Source organism: Phodopus roborovskii, unplaced genomic scaffold (assembly GCF_943737965.1).
Source record: "Phodopus roborovskii unplaced genomic scaffold, PHOROB, whole genome shotgun sequence".
NCBI classification, from domain to species: domain Eukaryota; kingdom Metazoa; phylum Chordata; class Mammalia; order Rodentia; family Cricetidae; genus Phodopus; species Phodopus roborovskii.
The window spans coordinates 3,501,838-3,527,164 of NW_026125562.1; the positions used below are offsets into that span (position 1 = coordinate 3,501,838).

General features: G+C 48.9%; 2 protein-coding genes across 3 annotated transcripts; both read left to right on the forward strand.

The window, feature by feature from the left end:
- The first annotated feature begins 278 nt into the window (after positions 1–278).
- On the forward strand, positions 279–12,404 carry Sypl2 (synaptophysin like 2). The gene is made up of 6 exons (XM_051177728.1): positions 279–366; positions 539–613; positions 7,614–7,738; positions 8,844–9,045; positions 9,811–10,002; positions 12,075–12,404. The coding sequence occupies exons 1-6, from the start codon at positions 313–315 to the stop codon at positions 12,225–12,227; spliced, it is 801 nt and encodes a 266-aa protein (XP_051033685.1). The 5' UTR covers positions 279–312; the 3' UTR covers positions 12,228–12,404.
- Positions 12,405–16,138: 3,734 nt separating this feature from the next.
- Positions 16,139–24,678, forward strand: Atxn7l2 (ataxin 7 like 2). Of its 2 annotated transcripts, XM_051177730.1 has the most exons (12): positions 16,154–16,311; positions 17,563–17,741; positions 18,178–18,243; positions 18,622–18,726; positions 19,091–19,301; positions 19,600–19,886; positions 20,402–20,484; positions 21,000–21,250; positions 21,997–22,195; positions 22,303–22,424; positions 22,885–23,680; positions 24,522–24,678. In XM_051177730.1, exons 3-12 carry the CDS (start codon positions 18,225–18,227, stop codon positions 24,534–24,536), a joined length of 2,088 nt encoding a protein of 695 aa, XP_051033687.1. In that variant the 5' UTR covers positions 16,154–16,311; positions 17,563–17,741; positions 18,178–18,224; the 3' UTR covers positions 24,537–24,678. The 2 variants fall into 2 exon arrangements, with proteins under 2 accessions (XP_051033686.1, XP_051033687.1); XM_051177729.1 differs by lacking the exon at positions 17,563–17,741 and having other exon boundaries at positions 16,139–16,311.
- Positions 24,679–25,327: the final 649 nt, after the last annotated feature.

Genomic DNA, 25,327 nt, shown 5'->3' on the forward strand with positions numbered 1-25,327 from the left:
CGCGCGGAAAAAGGGGAGCGCAGGGGGCGGGAGCAGGGTTCGCGATCGCACGCCACGTGACTCCGCTGCAGACTCGACCAGAGAGTTTGACAGAAGTTTGAATCGGACTCGGGGGCTTTCTGCAGCCGGCGGGGCAGCGGTGGACACAGCCTCCGAGAGCGCGAGCAGCAGCGCCCCCACGACCCAGCCCGCCAGCCAGCCTGGAGCCCGGCCTGCCCACGGCCGCGAGCCCGCCTTCCCCAGCGCCCCCGAGCGCCCCGCAGCCCCCCGGCCAGGGAGCCGAAACCCCGCACTGCGCCCCGCAGCTCCAGCATGTCCTCGACGGAGAACCCCGGCCGCACGTCGGACAAGTCCCAGCGTCCGCAGGTACGCCCCAAGCGCCTGGCCCGTGAACTCTCACCAGCCCCTGTCCACCTGGATGTCCTGCCTGACTCTGATTCCACGTTCCCCGCCTCCCCACCCCCTGTATGAGTAGCTGGGGACCCAAGCCCCCATCCCTGCCCGCCGCCTTGACCGTCTACTGGTTCTGTCTCGGCAGGTGGACCGCCTGCTTGTGGGGCTGCGCTGGCGGCGCCTGGAGGAGCCGCTGGGCTTCATCAAAGTCCTCCAGTGGGTGAGTCGGCCCTAGTCCGGGGCTATTTCGGGAGCCTGGATTGTGACGCTGACCCGAAGCAATGTGGCCCCGAGGAGGCTGGGGAGATGCGTCGGGCCCAGGCTACAGCGGAAGGGTGGCGGGTAGCGACAGGTGGGCGGGGGGAGGGGATGGCCAGGGCTGCTTCTCCAGCACTTGGTGGAAGGAGGGAGAGGAGCCAGGCCTGCGGAGTCCTGGATTCGGACCTTCTATGTGCAAGACGCCTTTGCCCAGAGCGCTCACATTTCACTCGGGCGAGAGGACCCGGGTGTAACCTTTCCAGAACTCTGATCCTGCACATACCACTGTGCAGTGGTGGGAGGGGTGAGGAGGACAGGGGGGTAAGGTCCGCTTTGCAGTGAGAGCAAAGCCACGGAGGGCACAGGAGGGAAGGAAGAGGGTTACAGAAGCCATTCTACCCAGAACGCTCTAGGACCTGGATGACAGACTCCCAGCTGAGGTCACTGGAGTAATTTGGGCATCTGTTACCGAGTAAAGAAGTAGATGAATGAATGAATAGTTTCCCAGTCCTGTGATTAAATAAAACAATTGATACAGAAGAAAAAAATCACAGCATGAGTAAAATATGGCAACTAGGATAACAGAGCACTGAGCTGGGAAGGTAAGGTGGTAGGTTGCAGGCCTAGATTTACCTTTCTCAGCTCTGTGACCTTGGGCAAGCCACTTCTCTGGACATCGGTTTCCAGCATTAGTCAAACCTGTCAGCATGCTAGACTATAGCTCGACATTAATTTTACCCTGTGTCCTTGAAATGTTCATCTGCTAGGTCCTCCGTTTCCCCTGCTTTGGTCTAGTAGGAATATTGCTTTGTTTCACTGGTACTTTGAGACATTGGCAAGCTCTCTGTTCTTAGACCCAATGCCCAAGATCGTCATATATTAGAAACGTGGACAGATATGATCAGTTTTTCAAAACGTAAAGACTTGGGGGGGCATTTTATGCATTCTTGCAAAAAGGATTTTATTAGATAATCCATGTGCCAACTGCTATATATGAAGGTTTTTTTCTTTTTTCACCACCGTGGTTTTTCTAGACAGTTTCTTTGTGTAGCCTTGGCTGTCCTGGAACTCCCTTTGTAGACACACACACACACACACACACACACACACCAGATTCACCTGGCTCTGCCTCTCTAGTGCTGGGTTGAAAGGACCGTGCCACCACTGCCTGGCTTATGTGAAGTTTTTAATGTGCCCTCAGCGGTGGATTCAGCTGGGGAACAACTTGCCATTGATACCTGGGAGGAGTGAGAGCTTTGCATTCACCAGTGACAGGATTTATCACGCTGTCACCAAATCCTAAATACTAGTGGTTTGGATGGGACTAGTCAAATTTGGAGTTCAGGGTCAACAGTGCATTTGGGATTGTCTCTGGGTATCTGAGACCCTGACTGGCTGCAGACCAGTCTGGGAGTCCCAAGTGTAAAGAAACTATGGGACTTTCCACTCTCTCTGATGCCTCAAGAGTGGGGCCAGTGTTGACTGAACTCTTTCACCTCTTGCCCTTTCTTGTTCTGACTTGAGAACCAGACGGGATGGGAGTAGGAAAAGTAAGTTCATAAGTAAGGAGGCATTGTGAGCAACCCAGACGAAAGGGACAGAACTGCTGTCTAAACCAGACAAGTGGATCTAATAGAAAGTTGAGACAGACTGCCAAGGGCCAGAGGTAACCACGAGGAAAGACCAGGGATTTGTTTTCCCCAGAAAGATTCAAAAAAAGCTTCCTTCTTTGACCTTGCCCATCTTTCTCGCCACTACCTCCTACAACACTCCTGTGCTCAGCAATCCCGAGCACAATGACCCAATGTTCTTCTAACCTTAAGTCTTAGGTTCCCAACCTTCCTGATGCTGCAACCCCTTGATACAATTCCTTTTGTTGTGTTAACCTCACCACCACCAAAAAATTATTTTGTTGCTACTTCATTACTGTAATTCTGCTACAGTTATGAACCACGACCCAAGGGGGTCATGACTCACAGGTTAAAACCACTCTCCTAAGAATTAAGACTTCTCTGATTTTTATGAACATTATAGGGAAGGAATTGTACAAAACAGGGACCTCCTTTCTCTTATACTGCTAAATTAGGCTCGGGAAAGACTTGGAACTGACCTTTATTCACAGAGTGGCATCATAAAGAGCCATGATTTGCTTTTAGTGCTACTTCAGGTAGACTTAAATTCAGGGTGTGAGTTTGGCTTGCTTAAATATTTGCAGATGGACAGAAAAGTACATAGGAACCAGTGTTAGAAACACTTCTGGAGGAGAAGTGGAGGAGAAAAAGAACACAGATAATTATTACAGTGACTATTAAAATTTTTTATTATTATTACCCAAAGGTTTTACTGGAATCCTTGTGAGAAGAAAGTGAGTTAATTCTTTTATGAGTTGGGACTTTGAGTGTCTTTAAGATTTGGAAATTAAGCTGGCCTTAGTGACACACACCTTTAGACCCAGCAATTAGGAGCAGAGATAGGCGGATCTCAGCCTAGCCTATCCAACCAAATAAGCAAAAAGACTCAGAAATTAATCTCAATTCAGTTACAATCCAAGAATATTATCAGGTCTATATCAAGCCAGCCAGACAACTCTATCCATCCATTTGTCTGTCCATCCATCCATTCATCCATCCATCCTTTTTTTTTTTTTGAGACAGGTTTTTGTTGTTTTCTTTTTAACTTTTATATTATTTTATACTAGCATTCATGTGTGTGTGTGTGAGGGGGAGGGTGCAGCTCACAAGTGCAAGTGCCCAGCTTTCATATGGAGATCAACGGAGTTTGTTTTCTCTTCTAATTTTTACATAGATTCTTGGGGATGGAACTCCAGGTCACCATGGTTACATGACAAGTGCCTTTAAGCCATCTCCCTGGCACCCAAAATTAGCTTTAAAAGAAAAGAAAGGAAAAAAATACCTAGGATTGGATGGATTTTGACTTAAAGTCAGTCTTCTCTGTTTTCCATCTCTTAAAGCTTGGTTAAGTAATGAAATCTTTATGGCCTCAACTGAGGCTAAACCATGTCATTCACGTTTACTGGGAGGACTATGTGAGGTAATGTCTGCAATGCATTGAACATTCTTGAAGATCACGGTGAGCAGATTCCATACATGTGTGTTCCCTTTCCCATACTTTCCCTAACTTTCTTCTTTATGCATACTGTCCCACCAAAGTCACCCTTTGGTGAGGTTGCTCAAATACCATTGCCAACCCTTCAGTCAGAATGTAAGGTACAAAATAGTCCAGGTGACTCAATCATATGGGATTCCATTTCCTTACCAATAATAATAGGTCATATTAATTTTATCCTAGTATGCTCTCCTGATGAGGACTGATAATTTGGGAGTGGGGAGGCAGGCTTTGGGATTTATAATGCAAAGAAGTTATTTCATTGGTGGAATTTATTTTTATTTGTTTGGTACTTTCTTTTTTCTATTGGAGATTTTGAATGGACACTGTCAGAGTCTACAACAGCAATAGATGATTGTGAGCAAGACTTGGGAAAGAACCAGTGAATTAGTCCACATCAGAGTGGAGCCCTGATCTTAAGCCTGGAGGGTTATTCTATCTTTTCCAAGAGATGCAAGAGATGCAAAGGAAGGGGGAAGAAGAAGGGGAGGTAGAGAGCAAAGTGCAACCATCACCATTTCCAGCACCAGAGCTCCTGAAAGTATCCTGCTCTCAGGCAATCCATCTTTGTTCTTTATGATCAGTGTGTTATCTCACAGCCTTGTATAAGAGAGGCGTGATTTCAAGGTCTTCTCCTCTTGTTCCAGGGGCTTAGTTCCCTATGTGGTCATGGCAGCAAGCAATCTGGTACAGAAAAGTAAAGGGTTTGAAGCTGAGAATGGGCAGGGATGGTGACTCTGCTCCTGCAGCCCGGGGCAGAGTGCCTGCCTCCCTCCTTGTAGCATTCACTACACAGAAGAGATCTCTTCTTCAGCCTTTGGGTCTCACTCATCTGAATATCTCAAGTGTCAGGGCACAAGGTAGATGCTGAGTTTCAAATGAATGAATGAAATAGAAGGTGCTCAGAACAGGGAACCAGGAGCTGTGAATTTGAAACCCAGCTCTCACATTAGCTAAATATGACTTTGAGACATCACTTAATCAGAGAAAGGAGAGCTTGTGTCCAGAAGTGGTCTGATAATGTCTGAGGTCTTTTTGGTCCCTATGAGGTGCTCAGATTTTCCTGTTATCCACTAACTCTGCTATCTGGCACCACTGATTGTGGTGTTCTGTGTTTGGAGATAAGATTTTATGGTAGAGCACTTGTCTAGCATACTTAAGGCCCTGTGTTCACCAGACACCACAAAATGAATAAATAACATTCACTCTGACAAGTTAAAAAAAAAAACCCTACTATAAACAGTGTTTAGATATTCCTCTCAATCAAAATAGAAAAGAATAAACAATTAACAGCAAAGTTGTTATGAGTATAGTTCACTTTTCAAAGAATCAGAGTAGGTTCATAGCTTAGACTTACAATTTTTATTAATGATGAGAAAGTTCTGTAATCCATGCTGATAGTAGAGTAGGGGTTTGTTGCAATGACTATTAAGCACTTGCTATGTGGCTGGTGTGACGGAGTAACTGAATCTTAGATTTTGTTTCATTTTATTTGAAGCAATTTAAATAGCCATACATGGCTGAACACTACTCGTTGAATAGTATGACTCTAAGGCATGAGCTCCATGAGGACAGAAACCCCTCTGTCTCTCTGCCTCTCTGCGTCTCTCTCTGCTAAAGTGACTGGTACAGGTACATACTTGAGAAATACAGTCTTTTTTTTTTTTTCAGTTTAAAAACGTAGGTTCTTATTTTATTTTCTGAAACAAAAGTTGAAGAAGGTATCAGGTACTCAGTCATTTCCCGATGAGACAAATATGACAGTCTGAGATATCATGACATTGGCAGTCTTGCAAATCAGCCTTGTTTTGTTCAACCAAGAAATGCCATCTTTTGGCAGGTGTTCAACAGTGCCCAGGGAAGAAAAGGTTCCATACTTGGTATTCACTCCCCCAAGTTAGGGGTTTGTACATGTTTCCTTATGCTCACTGACAAACAGCCAGTGAATAAAAATATACCCAACATTGCTGCCCTTGCTCAGATGTGACACCATGATGTGTCCTGTCCTAGGCACTGGAAACTGAGAGGAATTAGGACTTCCATGAGGAGTCAGAGAGTCACAGAGTGGATGAAGTTAAGAACATCCCTCTGAGGATGAGCTAGTGAGGGTCCATTGTGCTGCTTGTGAGGTCAGCTTTGAGTATGTTAAAGGTATGGTATGAAGGCATCTAGGGACTTTTCTCTGTCCCTGGCTCTGTCAGGGTGAGCCAACATGCTCTACTGCAGCTTTCAGAGCTTAGTTCAGACTTAGTGTGTGTTATGTAGGCACTGCAGGCAGGTACTCTGTCCTCTTTCCCTGGTATTGTCACCTATACAGATAATTCTTACTCCTTTGGAGCAAGTCTGCTGAAAATAGGGGCACACATGACCTTTGCAGAGCAGTCAATGGCTCCAGCACTGAGCTCTGCCGGGCCAGGCCATGCAAGGCGTGGTGGTAGCACTGGGTACCACCCAGGGGCAGAGCACAGCTGTTGGTAAACCCAGCCAAGAGCATGCTCTGTTGATAGTATTAACTTCAGAGGGTGGAAAAATTCCAGAGTTGGAAACAGCCTTTAAATAAACCCCAAGTCCTTTTTTTTAAAAAAAAAAAAACGAAGAGACTGGGACTCAGAAAGCCAAGCCTCCTAACAAATGAGTTACAGGGCCTGGGTTTCCTAATCCCTAATCTAGATCTCTTTTCACTTTGATCAGCATTAGAAAAAACGCACAACTCTATTCTTGACTGGATGCAGGTCCCAAGTACAGATTACTGTCTTCTTGCTTAATGTCCAAAAACACTAAGAGAAGCAGATAAAGACAAACAATGAACAATACATTCAACATTTACTAAGAATGTTCCTATCATGTCAAAGGAAGATGCACAGGAAATGAGCTGAACAGACAGACAATTGGAGAGAGCAAGAGATTGAAGTTTCTTACTTTCCGTTCTAATCAATATGTGTTTCCCCAGAAAGAAATGTATCATAGGATGGGGACATTTCATATCAATCAAGACAGAAGGTGTGGTCAGCTGTGATGAAAGGTGGAACAGAAAACAATTCCAGTGGTCTGAAACACCCCTGCTTTCTACCACTGGGAAATGGCAGCATCAGCAGATTACAAAGAGGAACCGCAGTGGGAAATAATAGAGGCTGATAAGGAAAGTGGAGGGTGCTTTCCCTGGGCTTGAGCCAGGCCTGATGACATTCACAGAGCAGATGCTGTTGCTGGAAGGGCATGTGCTTTCAGGGAAGAAAAGTCAGGCTGGCAGTACCACTAAGAGGCTTGGTAGAAGCCTCCCCTCCATCATACCTCCAATGAGGCAAGAAACTACTGGAAGTTAGAAATAAAGTAAGGGCAAGAGTCCATGACTAGTCAAGGAGGAATGGAGATTAAAATAAATGGAAAGCATTCCAGACATGCCTGATCTGGTTTGATTTATTTCTATTCTCTTGTTTGGGGGTGGGGGGGTCTAGCTTTGAAACAGACATTTATTTCCAAAGCCAGAATTACAGAGGTTTTGTGTTAGTTGTTATCTTAAAGAAGCTATGTGTGGTCCTGAGTGCCACGCGCAATAGAGAGGTCTGGAAACAGTTTCCTCTCACTTCCTCTTCCTTGAGACCACACTCAAAGTCAGTCTTCTTCATTTGGTTACTTGGTCCAATGCTTTGTTCAGAAAATACAATATTTGGAGAGGAAAGAAGAATGGCAGCTGAGGGTCCCTACGGAGCAACTGGATAAAAGGAATCCTTCCTCCCTGCTCACTAAGCATCTGCACCCTCTGGAGTCACAGGGTGGCTCTTAACCTTGGACAGGTGAGGCCTTCTGACTCTCAAAGCGACTTCACTCTCTCTCAGCTCTTTGCTATTTTCGCCTTCGGGTCCTGCGGCTCTTACAGCGGGGAGACGGGAGCCATGGTTCGGTGCAACAACGAAGCCAAGGATGTGAGCTCCATCATTGTTTTGTTCGGCTATCCCTTCAGGTAAGTAGGGATTGGTTCTGACCCAGTGACCTCCTTTTACTAGGTTAGCAGGGCTTTTTCCCTCCTCTGTTCCTACCAACCTCACATTATTTATGTCTACTCATAGGACACACAACCTAAAGACCATTTACTATGCACTCCTCTAGAGCAAAACAGAACGACACCTGGCTCATTCTGTCTTTTAGCCATTTCAGACACTCTGACCAGAGTGAAACATGGATATACCGTTGTTATGATGGCCCAGTCCAAACTCAAGCAACGGCAGCTCATCACAGCTCTCTCTGCTCCTCTGCAGATTCCTCTGTGCCTCGAAGGAAGCTTGTTAGAGTTTAAATATTAAACAGTAAATGTGAAATGCTCACCTGATGTCACCCAAATACAAGGAGGTACATCTTGGCCAGAAAATAGAAGAGGATACTCACCCCTGAGTATTTGGGAGCCTGAGGAGGGGAGATGACTGTTCAGAGGGACACGGAGGCAGAGTTCATCTTTTCAGAGTGTCTGAAACCATTTCAGCCTCCAAGTTAGATTAAACACCTCTTCTACACACAAGCTGTATTTTCCACTTATTTTTTTTTTTTTAAATTCAATGTGACCTAATTAGGGAGGGCTAAATCAAACCTTAACTTGGCCACTGCTTAATACAGGCCTACATGTTTCTAAGAACAGAATGATTCTGATTTGTCTAGTGGTTGGGCTAACAAAAATAGTTGGACTGTATATATGTTATGACTTAAAGGTTCCTAGTGATACTTAGAAATCCATGGTGACCATTTCTGGCCAGATGGATGGGTATGGAATGGCTGCTGAATATAAGGCTTGGATGGAATCTTGGACTAGAGCTGTATCTTGGTGGTTAAAGTGCTTGGCTAGCATGTGTGAGACCCTATGTTCAACCTCCAATATTACCAGAAAAAAAAAAAAAAAAAAAAAAAAAAGGATGAGTAGAATCTTTCGGTAGCTTCTGGCTTAACTGCAAGATTTGCTCAGAAGTTCCTACTTACATGACTCTTTTCCCAGGGTGAGAACCAACACAGGGGCCCTTCCTGGGCAGGGCTAGAGAGGCTGGCCCTCACTCAGCATTGGCTTCCATTGCCACCTGCAGGTTGCACCGGGTCCAGTATGAGATGCCTCTCTGTGATGAAGACTCCACCTCCAAAACCATGCACCTCATGGGAGACTTCTCTGCCTCCGCGGAGTTCTTTGTGACCCTGGGCATCTTTTCCTTCTTCTACACAATGGCTGCCCTCGTCCTCTACCTGCGCTTCCACAACCTCTACACAGAGAACAAACGCTTCCCACTGGTGGTGAGTGAGCACAGCCCAGATGGATGAGGTCAAAAAATGGAAGAGCCATTTGTTAGAAGGCTGAAGTCAGAGATGGAGGAGAGGTCAAAAGTGATGGCTCTGAGCCCTTGATACCTATGTGTGGAATGGAACCTCTGCCCTACAAACCTCTCTTGCTTTGTTTGCAGTCAGAGGAGGCAGGGTCTAGAGCTAACCTAACTGGGTTCAAATCCTAGCACTTGCTCGTAGTAGCTGTGTGACATTAGATGAGTTACTCAGCCTCTCTACACATTCATTTCCTTGGCTAGAAAATAAAGATGAAATAATGAATACTTGTGCCAAGTATTTGATGAGGATAAAACGAATATAACTGTAGAACATCTAGCACGTAGCTATTCTCAATGAGCATTATTTCTGCTACTTCCTCTGTCTTTCAGACTTTCAAGATGAAAAGTGGGCTTTAGAGACCTCAATTGTCTTCTGAATCTGCTTTCTTCATTACTTATAGTTTGAACAGTGGGGATCCAAGGGAAGCTGGGAGGAGAGAGTAGGGAGTTTAAATTACTTGGGTTGCAAGGAGGGAGGATTACCAGCAGATACCTTGGCAGCTCATTGCCTGACTATAATTCTAAGGGCAGGAGTATGGTGGTCTGAGTGGCACCATTCCTTTGATGGCACTGAACAGAGTCCTCAGGTAGGATGGAAAAAGAACCTGTCTTGGGACCTTGGGATTCTGGTGACCCCTGGGCTATCCTGAATATGTCTTCTTCCCTCTGCTCATCCTAGGATTTCTGTGTGACTGTCTCCTTCACCTTCTTCTGGCTGGTTGCTGCAGCTGCCTGGGGCAAGGGCTTGACTGATGTCAAAGGGGCCACACGGCCATCCAGCCTGACTGCAGCCATGTCCGTGTGTCATGGAGAGGATGCAGTATGCAGTGCCGGGGCCACACCCTCCATGGGGCTAGCTAACATCTCTGTGGTGAGACCTGGGTCTGGGAAAGGCATAGCAGCCCAGCTGTCCCAGCTGGCTGGTTCTGAGAAGAATAGGGGTGTCCCCAGGGCCCATATGCTGTGCCTCTAGACTAGTAACCCTGTCTCTGACATTGACCTGAGGAGATATTTTTGGACGAGAATCTGAGTCACTTCTTTACCAACACCCCCCCCCCCACTTTAGCTGCTCTGGAGGTTACCCTTTCTTGACTGTTTGGCTACATGTCACATGAGAGCATGTACAGAGGGAGCTCAGGGTTGTTAATGGACCATTGTGAGAGAGAAACTGCCCCTTGTCACATAGCCTTCTAATGGAAAGGGTTTAGGGGGCAGTGGTGGGTTCAGCTGGCAGGCAACCCAAGTTTTGGTCGTCCTGGTTGTTACAAATCTGTATCTATATAAGCTGGTAAATACCCACCCGCGTAGCAAATGCCCTTCTCAAGTGCCCCCTTATCATCTCAGCCACCCCATACCCACTCAGAGAATGCCCCAGACCTCCCCAAGGCCACAATTGAAATATTTAATGGCCATTGCACCAGGGAGCCCTCTGAAACTATGCACATAGGTTTCTCTTCCAATTTTTAAATATAAAAATTTTCACATATCCAGCAAAATTGAAAAAGATTTACAGGAGAGGCCTACATAGTCACCACCTAAACTGTAGCATTTCAATGTATCTGCTTTATATGTATTTACCATTTCTGAGACAAGGTCATGCTACATATCCCAAGTTGTCCTTGAATGTATATAGCTCGAGCTAGTTTTGTGTGTGTGTGTATGTTTTGTTTTTTGTTTGTTTGTTTGTTTGTTTGGGTTTTTTTTTTTTTTTGAGTTAGGGTTTCTCTGGAGCTTTGGCTCCTGTCCTGGAACTCACTCTGTAGACAAGCCTGGCCTTGAACTCACAGAGATCTGCCAGTTTCTGCCTCCCGAGTGCTGGGATTAAAGGCATGGGCCACTACTTCCCTGCCCAAGCTGCCTTTCAATTGATGAATCTCTTGCCTCTGTCTTCTAAATACTGGGATTTATTATTTGTGCTTTTATACTTGGCTTTTTGTTTGTGTTTTGAGATACTATCTCAGAAATTTGAGACTAGTCTCAAATTCACAATCTTCCTTCCTTTATCTTCTAAGTGCTAGGATTACACAGGTGTAAACCACCACAATCTTATTAGTATCATTATTATTTTGAGACAAAGTTTTACTATATAGCCCTGGCTGGCCTGGAACTCACTATATAGAACAGACTGGTCTCCAACTCATGAGGACTGCTGTCTCTGTTGTACAGAGCCACCATGGCTAACTCAATCCAATTTTTAAAATGCCTTTCAAAGTGAATTGTAAACATAGGTTCATTTCTCCCTAATTATCCATTTGTTAGATTTTGTTGGGTTTGGTATTTTGTTGTTGTTATTGTTGTTGTGTGGTGTGTGTGTGGTGTTGAGACAGTGTCTTATAATATAGTCATGGCCGACTTGGAACTATCTTATGTAGACCAGACTGACCTCAGAATCACAGAGATCCTCATGCCTCTTTCTCTGGAGTACTAGAGTTAAAGGTGTGTGCCTCTAACCCTCTCTATGTTGTTAGTTTTTCAAAACACTTAAAATAAATATTTAAATAGGGCTAGTGTGGTGGCACACACCTGTAATACCAACAGCCTGTCAGGCAGAGGCAGGAGGATTACAGGTCCTAGAACAGTCAAGGTACACAGAGAAAACAAACAACAACAGCAAAAACAACAGACATTTGAACAATGCCTTCTCTCACTGAGTCTCTAGCCCGAAGGGAGTACCTTGGACAGCTCCAGCCTCGTGCACCTCAAGCAGGCTGGCACGTGTTCCTTGACTTATTTAGCATTACTAGGGTCAGATTCAGCTAGTGACCAAGCTACACTGCCAATGAGTACTCTGACTAGAGTTTAGACACTTTCACTGGAGAATCCCTTAATAGACAATGGCCGTGAACCCTGCCCCCTACCTAATTCTCTGTGCACTTCCTCTTCCCAGTTCTCCTGCGGCTCCTCCACGACTATTCTCACAAACTCTCCTGATTTCTCTTTTAGCTCTTCGGCTTTATCAACTTCTTCCTGTGGGCTGGAAACTGTTGGTTTGTGTTCAAAGAGACACCATGGCATGGACAGGGCCAGGACCAGGGCCAGGGCCAGGGCCCCAGCCAGGAGAGTGCTGCAGAACAAGGGGCGGTGGAGAAGCAGTAAACATCTGGCTACTCCAGAACTGGACAGCACCTCTTCATCTCCTCTGCCTTCCACAGGACCCTCCTCCTCCAACTCCCTTCCCCCACTATTCTGGGCTTTGAGATTTGAGATGATGGATGGGTAGGCATCAGCTATTGGTAACCTGGGCAGCCCTCTACTGGCTTCCTAATCCCTCATCCTGCTGGAACTGCAAATGGTGGCAGCGCAGTTCTTGTCTACTGCCTGGACTCAGGGAGACCCATTACCCTATCTGAGGGCCCTCTAAGGGTCCACATGAGGCCTGGACTCAGTGGGAGCAGCCACTGTGCTGCATCTTCTAGGAAGAATGTCAGGAAAGTTTCTGGCAGAATACATTTTCTGTCCCCTCAGTTCTCTCTGTCCCTTAGCTAGAATATTTTCAGTAGCTCCCTAAACTCTACTTACTCATGAAACTCTTAACTTCCCTCTCCTTCATGGACTTGGTTTTGTCTCACACTTAGGAAACAAGATGAGAAGGCTAGGAATATTTCTACTTCATTCTTCCACCCCCACCTGTCAGCCCATCTCCCTCCCCTAACTTTTTGGGCATGAGGCATTTAAGATCTGTTTTTTGATGTCTGTCCAGGCTTTCCTTTTATTCCTGTGGGTGTTAGGAGGGCCTAAAGGACCATCACGAAGCAGAGGTGCCCAGGAGTCCCTTACTGTCTGCTCATTTTTCTCCATTTTCTCAAATCAGCACCTTTTCTAGTCTTTATACCTTTCCTTCCTCATCTTTACAAAGAGGTGTTCTCTCAAAGTCCTCCCTTGCTCCTTATGGTAGCCAGGCTCTACCCCTCCTCCAGTCCTGGGCAGCCCGATGCTAATGGTGCTTCTTCACTCTGGGACCCAGTTCCATATTTGTCTCTAGTGTGTCTCCTCTTCTTGACACCTCCTTCCATCTCTCCTTGGGCCCCAAGGTCTGAGGGTACCAACTGGGAAAATGCCATCTGCATCCTGCCCAGATCAAAACCCCTTGGTCTACCCTGGCACTAGGGATGCGCAGGGAAAGATGAAGAAGGAAGAATCCAGACATTTCCCAATGTAGTACCAATTGGCTCACTTAGTATCCCAAAGATGGATGTGTCCTGTACTAACTTGTCCTCAAGACCGGGCCAACCCTCTCCAACCTCCTCACCTTCCTCAATGCTACCCACACCAAGATGTGTATTACTTGGGTCCCCAGGCCTTAGAACCCATAACTTTGGGCCATCCATTTCTTCTTTGGGTTATAATTCCCCACTTGACAGGGGGAGTATGATTTTTACACACTTATAGATGCTCCCAAGCCCTTCAGTAAAATAACTTGGAATTTTTGTTTTCTGTTTTAAATTTTGGGGAAATAATTTAAGGATGAAAAAAGAAATTGATGAGGGCAAGGATATTCCTAAATCTGAAACTGTCTATCCTAAGTTGTCCCCGTGGTTAAGGACAAGGGGGACAGTTTTGCCTACAGATCTAGAGATACAAAGAACAAAGGGGTGACCTTCATTTTTTTCTTCAAGCAAGCCCCTGTGGGGATCTGTGAGCAGCTTCTACTCGAACTCTGGATTCTGCGTCTATATTTATAATTATTTGAAATGTGATGGATAAGGTGTTCTCATTTGGGGGCCTAAGTTAGCAACTGGCCCATAGACTTCTTTAGAAAGGGAACTAACTGTCCACGTCCACTGGGCACTCAGCCCAGAGCTCTCTCTAGGGCTGAGAAGGCCTTTCTTCACCAAGAGTCTGGCTGGTTCTTGGCCAGAAGAGCCTTGATTCAGGCTATGACCTCTCTCTCCATGGTGACCCTAAGAGGAAAGACCAGTTCACCTCATTACCTCCATGGGGCTGAGCAGGATAAATGCCAAGGGCAGGGTTGTCTTCATAGGACTCATGTCCTCTCCAACCAGGGCTGGCACCACCACTTTGCCTAGTCAGGCCTGCAGTAGGAGAAGGTTTCTGGCTTCTCTAGCTGTTGCAGGAGGCCAAGGAGCACGGGACTTGCCCTTTGTCCTGCTCCACTCTGACCATGTGGAGATGCCCATCCAGGACCTTTCTTAGACATGAGTTCCCTTCAACATCCTCACCATGGGTCTCCTAATTCTAGGACTACAGATCAAGGGTGAGGAGAATGTTGCATGTTGTTTTCTGGTGCTTGTCATTACACATTTGAATAAATAGTGCTGCGAACATTTGCCACAAAAAAGCCAAGACCGGAGGGCTGCCGGGAATTTTTTTTCCTCTCTGTTCCCCTTGTTCTATGTTCTTGGACAAATATCAGCATTTCTACCAAGACATCACTCGACTCCTCTCTACTCGGCACCCTAGGCAATAGAGTCTGCTGGCTGAGCAATTGTTCTTGGCAAGCCCCAGGCTGGTGACATCGACTCTTTTGGTGGCACCCAATTAGTCCAAAGAAACTGAGACTCATTAGCAAATCTGGATCAAACTCAAAAGGCAAAAGATAGTGGCTTCCACAGTGCTGTCTCCATTTGTTCTCTACCATCTGTGACCCAAGGGAAGAATCGAGGAGCATATGCTTCCTTCTCTACTATAGGGTTCACGCTGCACGAACTTGCACCTCCATAGAGAGTCACGTGTTACATTTACATTCCCTACAGAAATGTACTTGGACACAGTTTTACATTTAATCTCATCAGGTTCCTGGGTCTCTTAGGGATCACCTATGGGTGAGTCTTGGCTTACAACTTCTGCTGAGATATTACTCTTTATATGGAAAGAAGAAAATCTGCGGTCTTAAAGTCACAGACCTTGACTTATTTGCTCCCAAACTTGGTTTCTTTTGGGCAAAGGGATGCAATATGGCGTGAGATGTGAGGTATTGCGGGGGGGGGGGGGAGGAGGGAAGAGGATTAATATTTCATTTCCAACGAGAATGGGATAGGAGGTGGGGGCAGACTTTTGTCTCTGGTGTGAGGGAAAAAATATTATCAGCTGAGAAGGTGGGTGATTAAGGTACTTCCTGGGTCTTAGCAGGAAAGAGAAAAAAAAAAAAAAAAAAATGAGGAGAAACCTCCCTATGCCAAGGCTTCAGTGGTAGCTTTTCCAGCGGTGAAAATATTCATTAGAAAAAGAAGCCAAAATGATGGATGGAGTCAGGGTTCAGCCAGGATTTGGGAAGAGGCGGTGCAGGTTATCGATCGTAGTTCTCAGGAGGAGAGAGATGGATCAACAACAGAGACACTGCAAACACCAGAAGCCTAGGGGCCACCCTAGTTCCGGGGCTGGTTCTGGCTCGGAGATAGTCTTCTGTCATACTGACAGGTGATCTTGGCAAGCTCAGCCAGGTCCTCCTAAACCTAGACAACAGCACTCCAACCCTCCGTTCTGCATCAAGGCAGCGTGGGTTTTCCACAGAGGAACAGCACAGGAGCTGGGGCCCTCCCCCACTCCAAGCCCTGTGTCCTTCAGCACGTCCTGCAGACTCCCTCCCCTTGCCCTTCTGATTCACTGCGCCCACCTCCCTGCACCTACCCTATTCGATCTACAGGGGAGCAGAGTCGCTTCGTGGCCGCCAGCCCAGGAAGGGGCGCCAGCCAGCTGGCGGATGCACGGCTTTAGTGGGTATCTTGGGCAGAGAGAGATTTGGGGCTCGGGTGTGCGTAGTAAGCTTGGAAGAGTGGACTGGTGACGCAAAGGATGTGAGCAGAGGGGTTGGAAGAGGGTATCCCGAGGTTTTGATCTCTCCTTGCCCGCGTGTGATTGTGCGTTTTGGAAGGGATCCCTCGGCTAGCTCCGTAGGCATCGCCACCACTCCGCAACTACACTTCCCAGAAAGCTGTGCGGGAGTGAGGAGGTGGTGGCAGGACACCCAAACTGCGCTTGCGCAAAGAGTGAACTGGCAAGGTAGGGGGAGGGAGGCGTGCCCCCGGTCGGGGGAGGGTGGGGGAGGGGGCCGCGCGGCGGCGGCGCCGGGGCGGGCGCGCGTCCGCGGCGGTGATGGCGGTGCGTGAACGCGCGGTGGCAGCAATGGCCGCTCTGGAGCGGCGAGTGCCGAGTCTCGATGACTTCGCGGGACAGAGCTGGAGCTCGTGGGTGGAACGGGCCGACCTGCCTGCGGCAGATGGTGAGTACAGCCACACTAGAGTCCGGGGACCCCATCACTACCTCCCCTCCCCCCTTAGGGCCCCCTCCAGCTAAGGGGAGCCGCCGTCTAGAGCCGCCGTCCGGCTCCCCGGCCCCCCAAACAAAGGACCCGCCGGGTCCTAGTGCCCGCCTGCTCAGCCTCCTTCGCGCCTCCGGGTCCTAGCGCCGGCGCATCGCTTGCAGCCCACCCTGCCCACCTCTGCCTCTGCGGGTGCACAGTACCTGCCCCCCACTTTACTTGCCATTATCTTCCTTCTTGTGCGCTGGCCTTCAGCTTCCATCCGTCCTGCACCTGCTCCGGCTCTACCCATCTGCAACAGTCCTCTCCACGTGTTTCCCACGCACCCCACTTCTGTGCCCCCCTCCCCGTCCCCTTGATCCTTTGCCTTTTGCCCTACACCTTAGCTTTTTTCCACATTTCTCTGCCTGCTGCAGTATTCGTGAACCCCCGCCCCCCTCTGCTTCAGTTCATCCATCCTCCATACATCCATCTATCCTCCCTACCGCCCTCCTTCAGTCCATCCATCCATGCCTCCAAGCTTCCATCCTTTCCTGGGCCTCTTGCCCTGCCCCTTGGCTCTCTCCCTTGACCCCTATTTTCTGTAGGCCCTTGAGTGCCTTTGGTGAACAGGCCTGCAGCCCCTTCTGATCTTTGTCTTCTGGGCCCCAGGGAGCACCTGGCCTGGTGGCCTTTCGGGGTGACAGCAAGCATCACACCCCTGAAGAAGTTTGCAAGTGAGAAGAGGTGGAGGAGGAGATCTCATGGAGCAGTCTCTAATGACACTTGTTCTCTTTTCGAGACGACTGACTTCCAGCTCTGTGCTATCATTCTCCACACTTGCATTTGAGGGACTTAGACGCGTGGGAGCTGCCTCTTGTCTTTTGCATGCCTAACCCACTACCACTTACGTCTGGGTATTATGATTGCCAATAGTCTTCTCACCCTGGAAAGGGGCTTTGGAGAGCCCCTTAGTGAGCTTTAGAGAGCCCACCTAGTGGGAGTACAGGCCACCCTTGGACTGCCACATGCTGAGTGGGCTGACATGGGGCCCTAGTCAGGGTCTAGGTGCACTGAGAACCGGAAATGGAGTCAGATGAATTTGGTGACTCCGAATTGATTTTTCCCCCCAAGGGACAGGGAGGGGGCTTAGAGGAGGGGGGTGAGGAATGAGGTAGGGGGATGGGGAAAGAGCTGCTTTGCACAGCTAAGATGTTTTTGTCATTAACCCAGAAACTGAGGTACAAGGGCAGCCCCTGGACAAAGCCCCCCTAAGAAGGGGAGGGGCTTGCGTAGCTGATCAAGGAGACTTTGAAGATGCCAAAGGGTCCAAAGACAGCAGTTTCTCTACTCTATGGCCATCCTCTCAGTGCAGGACCTGAGAAGCTGAGTGTAACTTTGATGATACTATGGTAACTTGGGTGGAGCAAAATGAGCTTATGGGGGTGGGAATCTGGGAGGGTACTTGTCTGGGATGCCACAGAGTAGCAGAAAGGACCCATGTAAGCAGTCTCAAAAGGGACCTGTAGAAAAATTTTAGAATCATTTCCCTTTCAAATGGGGAAGCAAGACCCAGAAAAGAGACATTTATCCACAGTTACCCACCTAGTTAACAGTGGAGCCCTGCAGTGTACCTGAGAGGGAAGGGTCTTTATGATCCTTCCTAATGGGTTTTCTCATCTCAGAGGGGCACATGAAGGGAAAATGGGCACTTGTGAATGACCCATTGAAAGTATCTCCAGGAACTCTGAGTGCTTGTCTGGGAGTATGGGCTTCATACCACTGGGCTGCAGGCCCTGCTGGGTTCTTGGTAGGGGATGGGCCTCCTGAGCTGTGCTTCTCCTCCAGGGGCTGAACTGGAGGAGAGTAACAAAAACACGAAGAAGCTGGACGCCATGACCCTCATTAAAGAAGGTGGGAGTCAGCACACACAGGACTGAGACTCAGGGAAGAGTGGTCCAACTTCCCTCTTCCACTTTGGGGAGATAGCTTGAAGCAGCAAGACTGCTGGGGGAGCCTCATCTTGATAGGTCTGAGTCAGCCAGTTGCCCTGGCTCCTATGGCCCATTGTTGGAGATCCTCATCACATGTGGTTGGTGCCCATTCACATGAAAGCCCATACATACACTTTGGGTCTGGTTAGACTGGACTGGAAGCTGGGAGCATCCCCCACAAAAGCCTGAATGTCAGTTGGAAGGCAGAGTGCCTTCTAAGTAGTGGGGTGAGTGTACTCTTTGATCTAGAGAAGTCCTGAGTCCTTAACCCCAGTGATAACGGCTTCTATCATTGCAGACATGTCCATCTTCGGGCACTGCCCTGCCCATGATGACTTCTATTTGGTTGTATGTAACCACTGCAGCCAGGTGGTGAAGCCTCAAGCCTTCCAGAAGCATTGCGGTGAGGGGCACCCCAGGGATGTGATAAGGGGACAGGAAGGTAGAACATGGAACTCTTAGGACATTGTCAGTTGGGAGGTCACGGGGGTAAAGGAAGGTGGTGCCGGGGACAGCGTGAGTGTTGTAGGTGTCAGGATTATTGTTGGAACTAACTTCTAGCATCCATCAGAGTTAAGAGGTTTAAGAGGTGTGGTTTACAATTTTGAATCTTGAAGGCTCAATTTTGGATGGGAAGGAGACCAGCTCACAACCCAAGCTTTAGCAATTCAGCTTCTGTAAAAGAATCGGTGGGCTTGTTAGGAGGTTGGGGAAGGAGGCAGTCAATACCACTCACCTCAGTTGCTCTCTCCACCTCCTGGTGACAGAAAGAAGACATGGGCCCCTCAGCAAGCTTTATGCCCGGGCCCCACCCCCTCCTCCAGCCCCTGCCAGCTCTCAGAAATGCCATGTAGTGAATGGGCAGGGCCCAGCTTGTAGAGCCCCAGGTTCCACCAAAACCTCCTCCAGGGAGAAGGGCCAGGGGTCCCGGAGCCGTGGCCATCAGCCTCCTGAGAAGACCCAGAAGGACAACCTCTGGTAAGAGTCTGGAAAACCCCAAAGACTAGCTCTGACCCTGACCCTTACCCTAACCCTGACCCAGGAAAAGGTTGACACTTAGCCCTGGATTGCAAGATACTGCTCATAGGAAGAAATAGCTAACCCCATCTCCAGCTCCTTTCCATATATTCCAGGGAACATAGGCTCCCCCTTTTTCCACGCCTCTCTTGGAGCCCACCCAAGTTCCAGAGCTAGGGAGGAGATGGCTCTGGGCTAGAGTCCAGACCCCAGTCCCAGCCTCCCCACCTCCCAGCCCATACCCTCTCTTCACGTGTAGCCTTTTCGTGCCTGTGGTGAATCTGGAGAAGATGTCCAGTCTCCCGAAGCCTGATGGACATGGAGTCAGGGTGGTTCCACCCTCTGCTTCCCTCAGTCAGCCAGGAGGCCTCCCCAAGGACTGCCCCGGAAAAGTCCCCACGGCCCCCTCTCCTAAAGAACCTCCTGGCAGAGAGAACATGGAGTTAATTCCTGGTGAGGGCTCCAGTCACAGGGCCGAAGGCAGCCCCCCGGAGAAGGAGCCCAGTGGAGCCAGGCTGCCTCCTAAAACCCACCGAAAGATGGCTCGTGAGTAGTTATAGACATGGCTAAGAAAGGTGTGAGGTCAGGAAGGAGTGGACCTGGCCAGGTCTGGCCATTACAGCTTACAGGGTACAGAAGCCCCATTACCTCCTGTCCTACCTGTTCCCAGGAAGCTTTGCTGGTCCAGGTCTCTGAGCCAGTCTGAGAGACCCTGTGTCCAAGCCAACAAAGTCACTCATTCTCACCTTGGGCTATTGACCATTATCTCCTTCCTCATCCCACAGCTGGTTTTCCTGGCATTTCAGATGCCTGTGGCTGCTTTTGCTTCTTGGTATGGGCTGCCCTTCTTTGGGCTTCTAGTCTTCCAAGAGTGCCTGGGCCAGGGATGGGTCTGGGGTAGTTTATGCCCAGCAGGTAGCAAGACCTGAAGATGCAGCTCTTCTGCCTTAGTCCTGCTGTTTCTTGGCCCTGGCAGGAAAAGGCCAGATTCTTCCTTGGATTGAAAGGAAAAAAAAAAAAAAAAATGGACTTGAGATTCATTGGAAACTCTTTCCCCACAGGTAAAGAGTTTGACCTTAACAGGCAGTGTGGGGTCATAAATCCAGAGACCAAGAAGATCTGCACACGCCTGTTGACCTGCAAGGTAACCCATCCCTCTGCATGGTGATTGGGGGGGGGGGTCAGCGTAGACATGGACCCTTAGAAAGGAGAATTAAGAAGTTATTAGAAACTCAGTTCAAGTGGCTGGATAGATGGCTCAGCAGTTAAGAGTACACTGATTGCTCTTTAGAGGACCTGGGTTCAATTCCCAGGAACTCACAAGTGTAACTCCAAGATCTGATACCCTTACACAGACATACATGTAGGCAAAACACCAACAGCAGTGCACATAAAAATAAATAAATTATTTAAAAACAAAAGGAAAGAAACTCAGTTCAAGGATGGGGCTTGGCATATACCAGGGAAGGGGAGAAGAGGCTACCATAGTGGACACAAGATGTCTACGTACCTTCAGATCTCCTTACCCAACAGAGAGTTTTTTCCCCATGAGAGAGTAAAATGGACACACAAACACCCACACCCTCTCTGAGTCAGAGAGGACCGATACCCCTCAGTCCTGCTCAGATTACCCTACTCCTCTACCCTGCTGTATTGTAGATCCACTCAGTGCACCAACGCAGGGAGGTCCCAGGCAGGACCAAGGACTTTGATGTGCTAGTGGCTGAACTGAAAGCCAGCTCTCGCAAAGGAGAGTCTCCCAAGGAGAAGAGCCCAGGACGGAAAGAGCCAGCTCTTGAGCGCCCCTCCCAGGAGCCTCCCTCTGCTGTCCAGGGTGTGGTGGCAGCAACTGCCCCCAACACCACCACTGCTCGTTCTAAGCAGGCCTACCCATACTGTGCACTTCCCAGGTATGTACAGAATCTTAACCCTACCTAGCTTAGGGATACTCAGCCCCAAAGGTACCAGGAAGCCCTAGAGACAGGCCCAGGGAATGTCCTGAAGATGTACCCACTTCTTCTGAGCATGGGAAGATAACTTGAACCCTACCGGTGGTGTGAGGCAGGTGACTGCCCTATTCCTGCCCAAGCACTCCAGCCTCTGTGAGGTGTGCCACATACTGGGATATGAACTTTTATTCAGCTACTCCCATGGGTTAACACTTGTCATCAGGGAGCTGAATGGGTCGGGGTTCTGAGTGAAGCAGGTGCCACCGTGTAATCATCCAGTGGCCCCCTTGTGTACAGAGGCTGCCTTACTGAAAGAAACTCATGTGATCTCTGCCTGTAGTACGAGGGGTAGACGTGAAACACAGGCTCAGCTCGCAGACAGGCTCACAGGCATGTGTGATGAAGAAGAAGCTGAGGGAGTTGACTAGGTGTAGTTCAGCTGAGAAGATTTTATGCAGAAAGAGAGTCCGAAGCAGTTATTCTCCATCAAGAGGCAAAGCCTAGCTAGGAAGAGGCTGGGGGGGGGGGAGAATCCCTTGGAAGCTGTGGACCTTAGTGAGCTATATTATACTTTCTTTTTTCCGACCCCTTGCTTGTCCTCTGAGTACCCAAGCTATTTGAGCTTGGACACCCCCCCCCCCCCACACACACACACTCTCTCTCTCTCTCCGTCATTCACATCATCTCCATATCCCTAACACTTCCAGGTCCCAGGCCTCCTCTGAGAGTGAGGTGGATGATGAAGGTCCCTGTGGTGGCGATGGGGATCCAGGCCTATTCCCCTTCCCTCTGCCCCGGGGTGGGGCCCAGGCTTCCAGCGAGGAGAGTGAGGAGGAGGGAACATCTGATGACCTCCACCTTCCCCCTGACTGCCATTATACAACCCGGCCCCCTAGGCCACAGGCGGTAAGGACACAGGACAGGGAGCTGGGATGGAGGGTGGCTAAGTCTTGTAGGCAGATGCCTTCCTGTATCTCAAGCCCTACCAACCATGTTCTTTCCTCTGCCTCCAGTTTTGCACATTTGGAAGCCGGCTGGTAAGCCCAGGATGCTATGTGTTTAGCCGCCGGCTGGACCGGTTTTGCTCAGCACTCAGCTCCATGCTGGAAAGGCACCTCAGCTCACACATGTGGAAGTGAGTTTTGTGGACTCAGAACTTCCTTTCTCAGGCTTTAGTTTACTTGGGCTTCAGAAGCCCCAGTCTGGCATGCTGCATTTGGCTGATTGTTAAGAACCCAAATTGGGTGTGGCATGAAGGGGTAAGACTTGGTAGCCTGGAGGAGGGCATGGATGAGTGGTGGGGATGAATCTAGACTCTTACCCATCACTTCTAGTACCTTTTAGGTACTGTAGGATGGTGGAATGCCCAGACTGAGACCAAATATTAGGTAGTTGATGGGTCTACATGCCAGTTCATATGTCTTGTACTGATAGGTCATTCCTTCTCTTGTGCCTTCCTCGGCTCTTAGTTCCAGTGTTTCCCAGGAGGGGGCAGCAGCTTTGGGGCTTTGGCTCCGAAGGTGCAGAGACTGGTGTATATTATCAAGGCCCTGGAGTTTGCTCAATATCACAGTGAAACTCTCTCTTTGCTACAGGAAGATCCCACCAGCCGCTGAACCTCCATCCCATCTTGTCAGCCCCTCCCTATCTGATCCCCTGAGTCCATCCTCTATGGGCAGCTGCCCCCGACTTCCAGGCCCACCCCCAAGACCTGCCTGCCCAGCTTCCATACCCCCCATGAAGGACAGCTTTGCCCCTAGCTACCCTGCAGGCTCCCCCAGTGTAGCCGCTGCCTGCAGCCAGGCAGAGTGCATGGGCGGTAGCCAGGCTATTACCTCACCACTGCCTGCCAACACTCCATCTCCATCCTTCAGCAAGCTGCCACCTACCAAGGCCAGCAAGTCATCCAAAGGCAAGGAAGGGGTGGAGATGGAGGCCCCTTCTCGAAAGCGGAAGTTATCCCCTGGCCCTACCACTTTCAAACGGACCTGTATCCTGGAGCCTGCTGGAAAAGGCAAACCCTCTGGCTGTCGGGGTCTCTCAGCCAAGACTAAGACAACCCTGAGCATGGGGCTTAATGGAACAGTGGGGCCAAGAATGAAAAGAGCAGGTCCCCTGGACTGTCGGGGCTCCCCTCATTCATCCCCCATACCAGTCAAGGCTTCTCAGCTAGAGAACCGGGGAACGGCTGGCCACCCAGCTAAGGTCCTGCCAACCAACTGCCTCTCAGAGGAGGAGGTAGCCAAGAAGCGGAAAAACCTGGCCACTTACTGCCGGCCAGTCAAGGCCAAGCACTGTCAGGCTAGTGTCCCTCCTGATGGGACTTGCACTGTGCGTCGAAAGAAGCCAGGTCCAGCCCTGCCCTTTGAGGAGAAGTGCTCTACACTGAAGGTACCAGTCCAGCTTCCTGAAAAACATGAGCAGAGGGGTCAGAGGGCTGAGGTTGGGGAACATAGTAGGTATGTGACATGGAGAGCGAGCTAAGGAGATGACTCCAAAAAAGGGGATAAAGGGGAAGTTGAGAGAGCCCCTGGGCCATCTACTTTAGGGAGAAGTTGGTCAGCTCTTTCCAGGATGGACCCCAGCTTTTTCCTGAGGGACGTTTCCTATGCCCAGTCTTCTCCTGCTTTAATCTGAGGATACTTCTTTTTGAACTGACTGTGACCCTCCCTCTAGGGAACTACTTTTCCTTAAAGGAAAGGGAGTTTGGGTGCCAGCATGCTGAGTTTGTGGATGGGTGTGCTGTTCTAGTTCTTTGGGTCTTCCTCTGGTATTAGGACATCAGAAAGCAAGTGCTCAGCTTTAGGTCCACAAAGTCATTTCAGATTACAGCAGCTTCTCCAGGTTTCTAGTAAAGCTTGCAGCTGGGTTTATTTACCTTTTTCTGTTTAACCCTACTGTGATCTATGTCTGTGATCTCTGTAAGGAGGGACTTCTGGGGGGGTGGTGAGACAGGGTAATAGTCTCCTGATTTAGGCATGTCTTAGGTGCATGCCCACTGGCCTGGCTCCTATAAGGGAAATCAGATAGTTGGTGAAGGGGCTACCTGTGTATACAGTTGTGTGCATGTGTGTTCTCCAGCTCTGTTAGGCTGGCATTTATTTTCCCCTTGCTCATTTGTATTTGTCAGGGCCAGCTGAAGGAATTCAAGGGTTAGCCCAGATGTTCACTGGGAAGGATAGCAGCTAGGCCCCTTCCCTGATCCTGTCTCTTACCTCTTGTCTTCCTGCAGTCAAAAGCCCATTAATGAGAAAGTGCCTGCCCACTGCAACGGAGCCGCGAGCACCTCCTCCCCTCCAGATCCGGGCCCCAGGCTGCTGCCGCTTTTTATAACTTTATATTATTTTTTTTAAGAAAAAAAAAAAACTTTAAAATACCTCAAGACTGTCTCCCTGTTCTGTTGCTGCTAAGAAAATATAAAAACAGAAACATAGAAAAGGATGAAAAATGATGTAGCCCAATGGTGTCCTTACTCTCCCCAGCCCCAGTGTATGGCTGAGACGATAAGCTGTGTACATATACACAGTGCACAAAACCTGGAGCTGGTGTCACTGGGCATCTCCTTCCGGGCAGGATGAGAAGGCATGTGACTCTGAGTGAGCAAGGACCCCAAGTCTTAAGAGAGACAACTCTGGTTCCATTGGGGAAGGAAATGAGCAGGGGAGGGGAGTCACACTTTTGACTCTACCCAAGAGTCTGTGGGAGTTAGCTTATGGCCCTTTTCTGTTTTTCTAGTAACTCTGGGCTTCCATTCCTCTACAAGTTATTTCCTCAGTCTCTTTGGCTGTTCATGCCCTTCCCACTTCTAAAAGCAGCCTTAGTTTCTCAACCATGTAGAGACTGAGCTTGGTGATTGATGCTCTAGCGGTCCTAGACAGGACAGCTCTTTTTTTTTTTTTTTTTTTTTTTTCCATTTTAAAATTTGTGTATGTATGTCTGATGGTGGGTATGTACGTGTGTGATCATGTGATGCCTTCAGAGGCCCTAAAATCAGCCCCCCCCAGCTAGTTACAGTAAGCTGTGACCCCACCCCCACCC

Excerpts from the sequence above, each read along its gene's own strand:
- Sypl2 (XM_051177728.1), top strand. The coding sequence starts at position 313 with ATGTCCTCGACGGAGAACCCCGGCCGCACGTCGGACAAGTCCCAGCGT. Across the intron at positions 7,739-8,843 it reads TTGTTCGGCTATCCCTTCAG|GTTGCACCGGGTCCAGTATG; the intron begins GTAAGTAGGGAT and ends TGCCACCTGCAG. Across the intron at positions 9,046-9,810 it reads ACAAACGCTTCCCACTGGTG|GATTTCTGTGTGACTGTCTC; the intron begins GTGAGTGAGCAC and ends TGCTCATCCTAG.
- Atxn7l2 (XM_051177729.1), top strand. The coding sequence starts at position 16,185 with ATGGCGGTGCGTGAACGCGCGGTGGCAGCAATGGCCGCTCTGGAGCGG. Across the intron at positions 18,244-18,621 it reads CATGACCCTCATTAAAGAAG|ACATGTCCATCTTCGGGCAC; the intron begins GTGGGAGTCAGC and ends CTATCATTGCAG. Across the intron at positions 21,251-21,996 it reads CCATACTGTGCACTTCCCAG|GTCCCAGGCCTCCTCTGAGA; the intron begins GTATGTACAGAA and ends TAACACTTCCAG.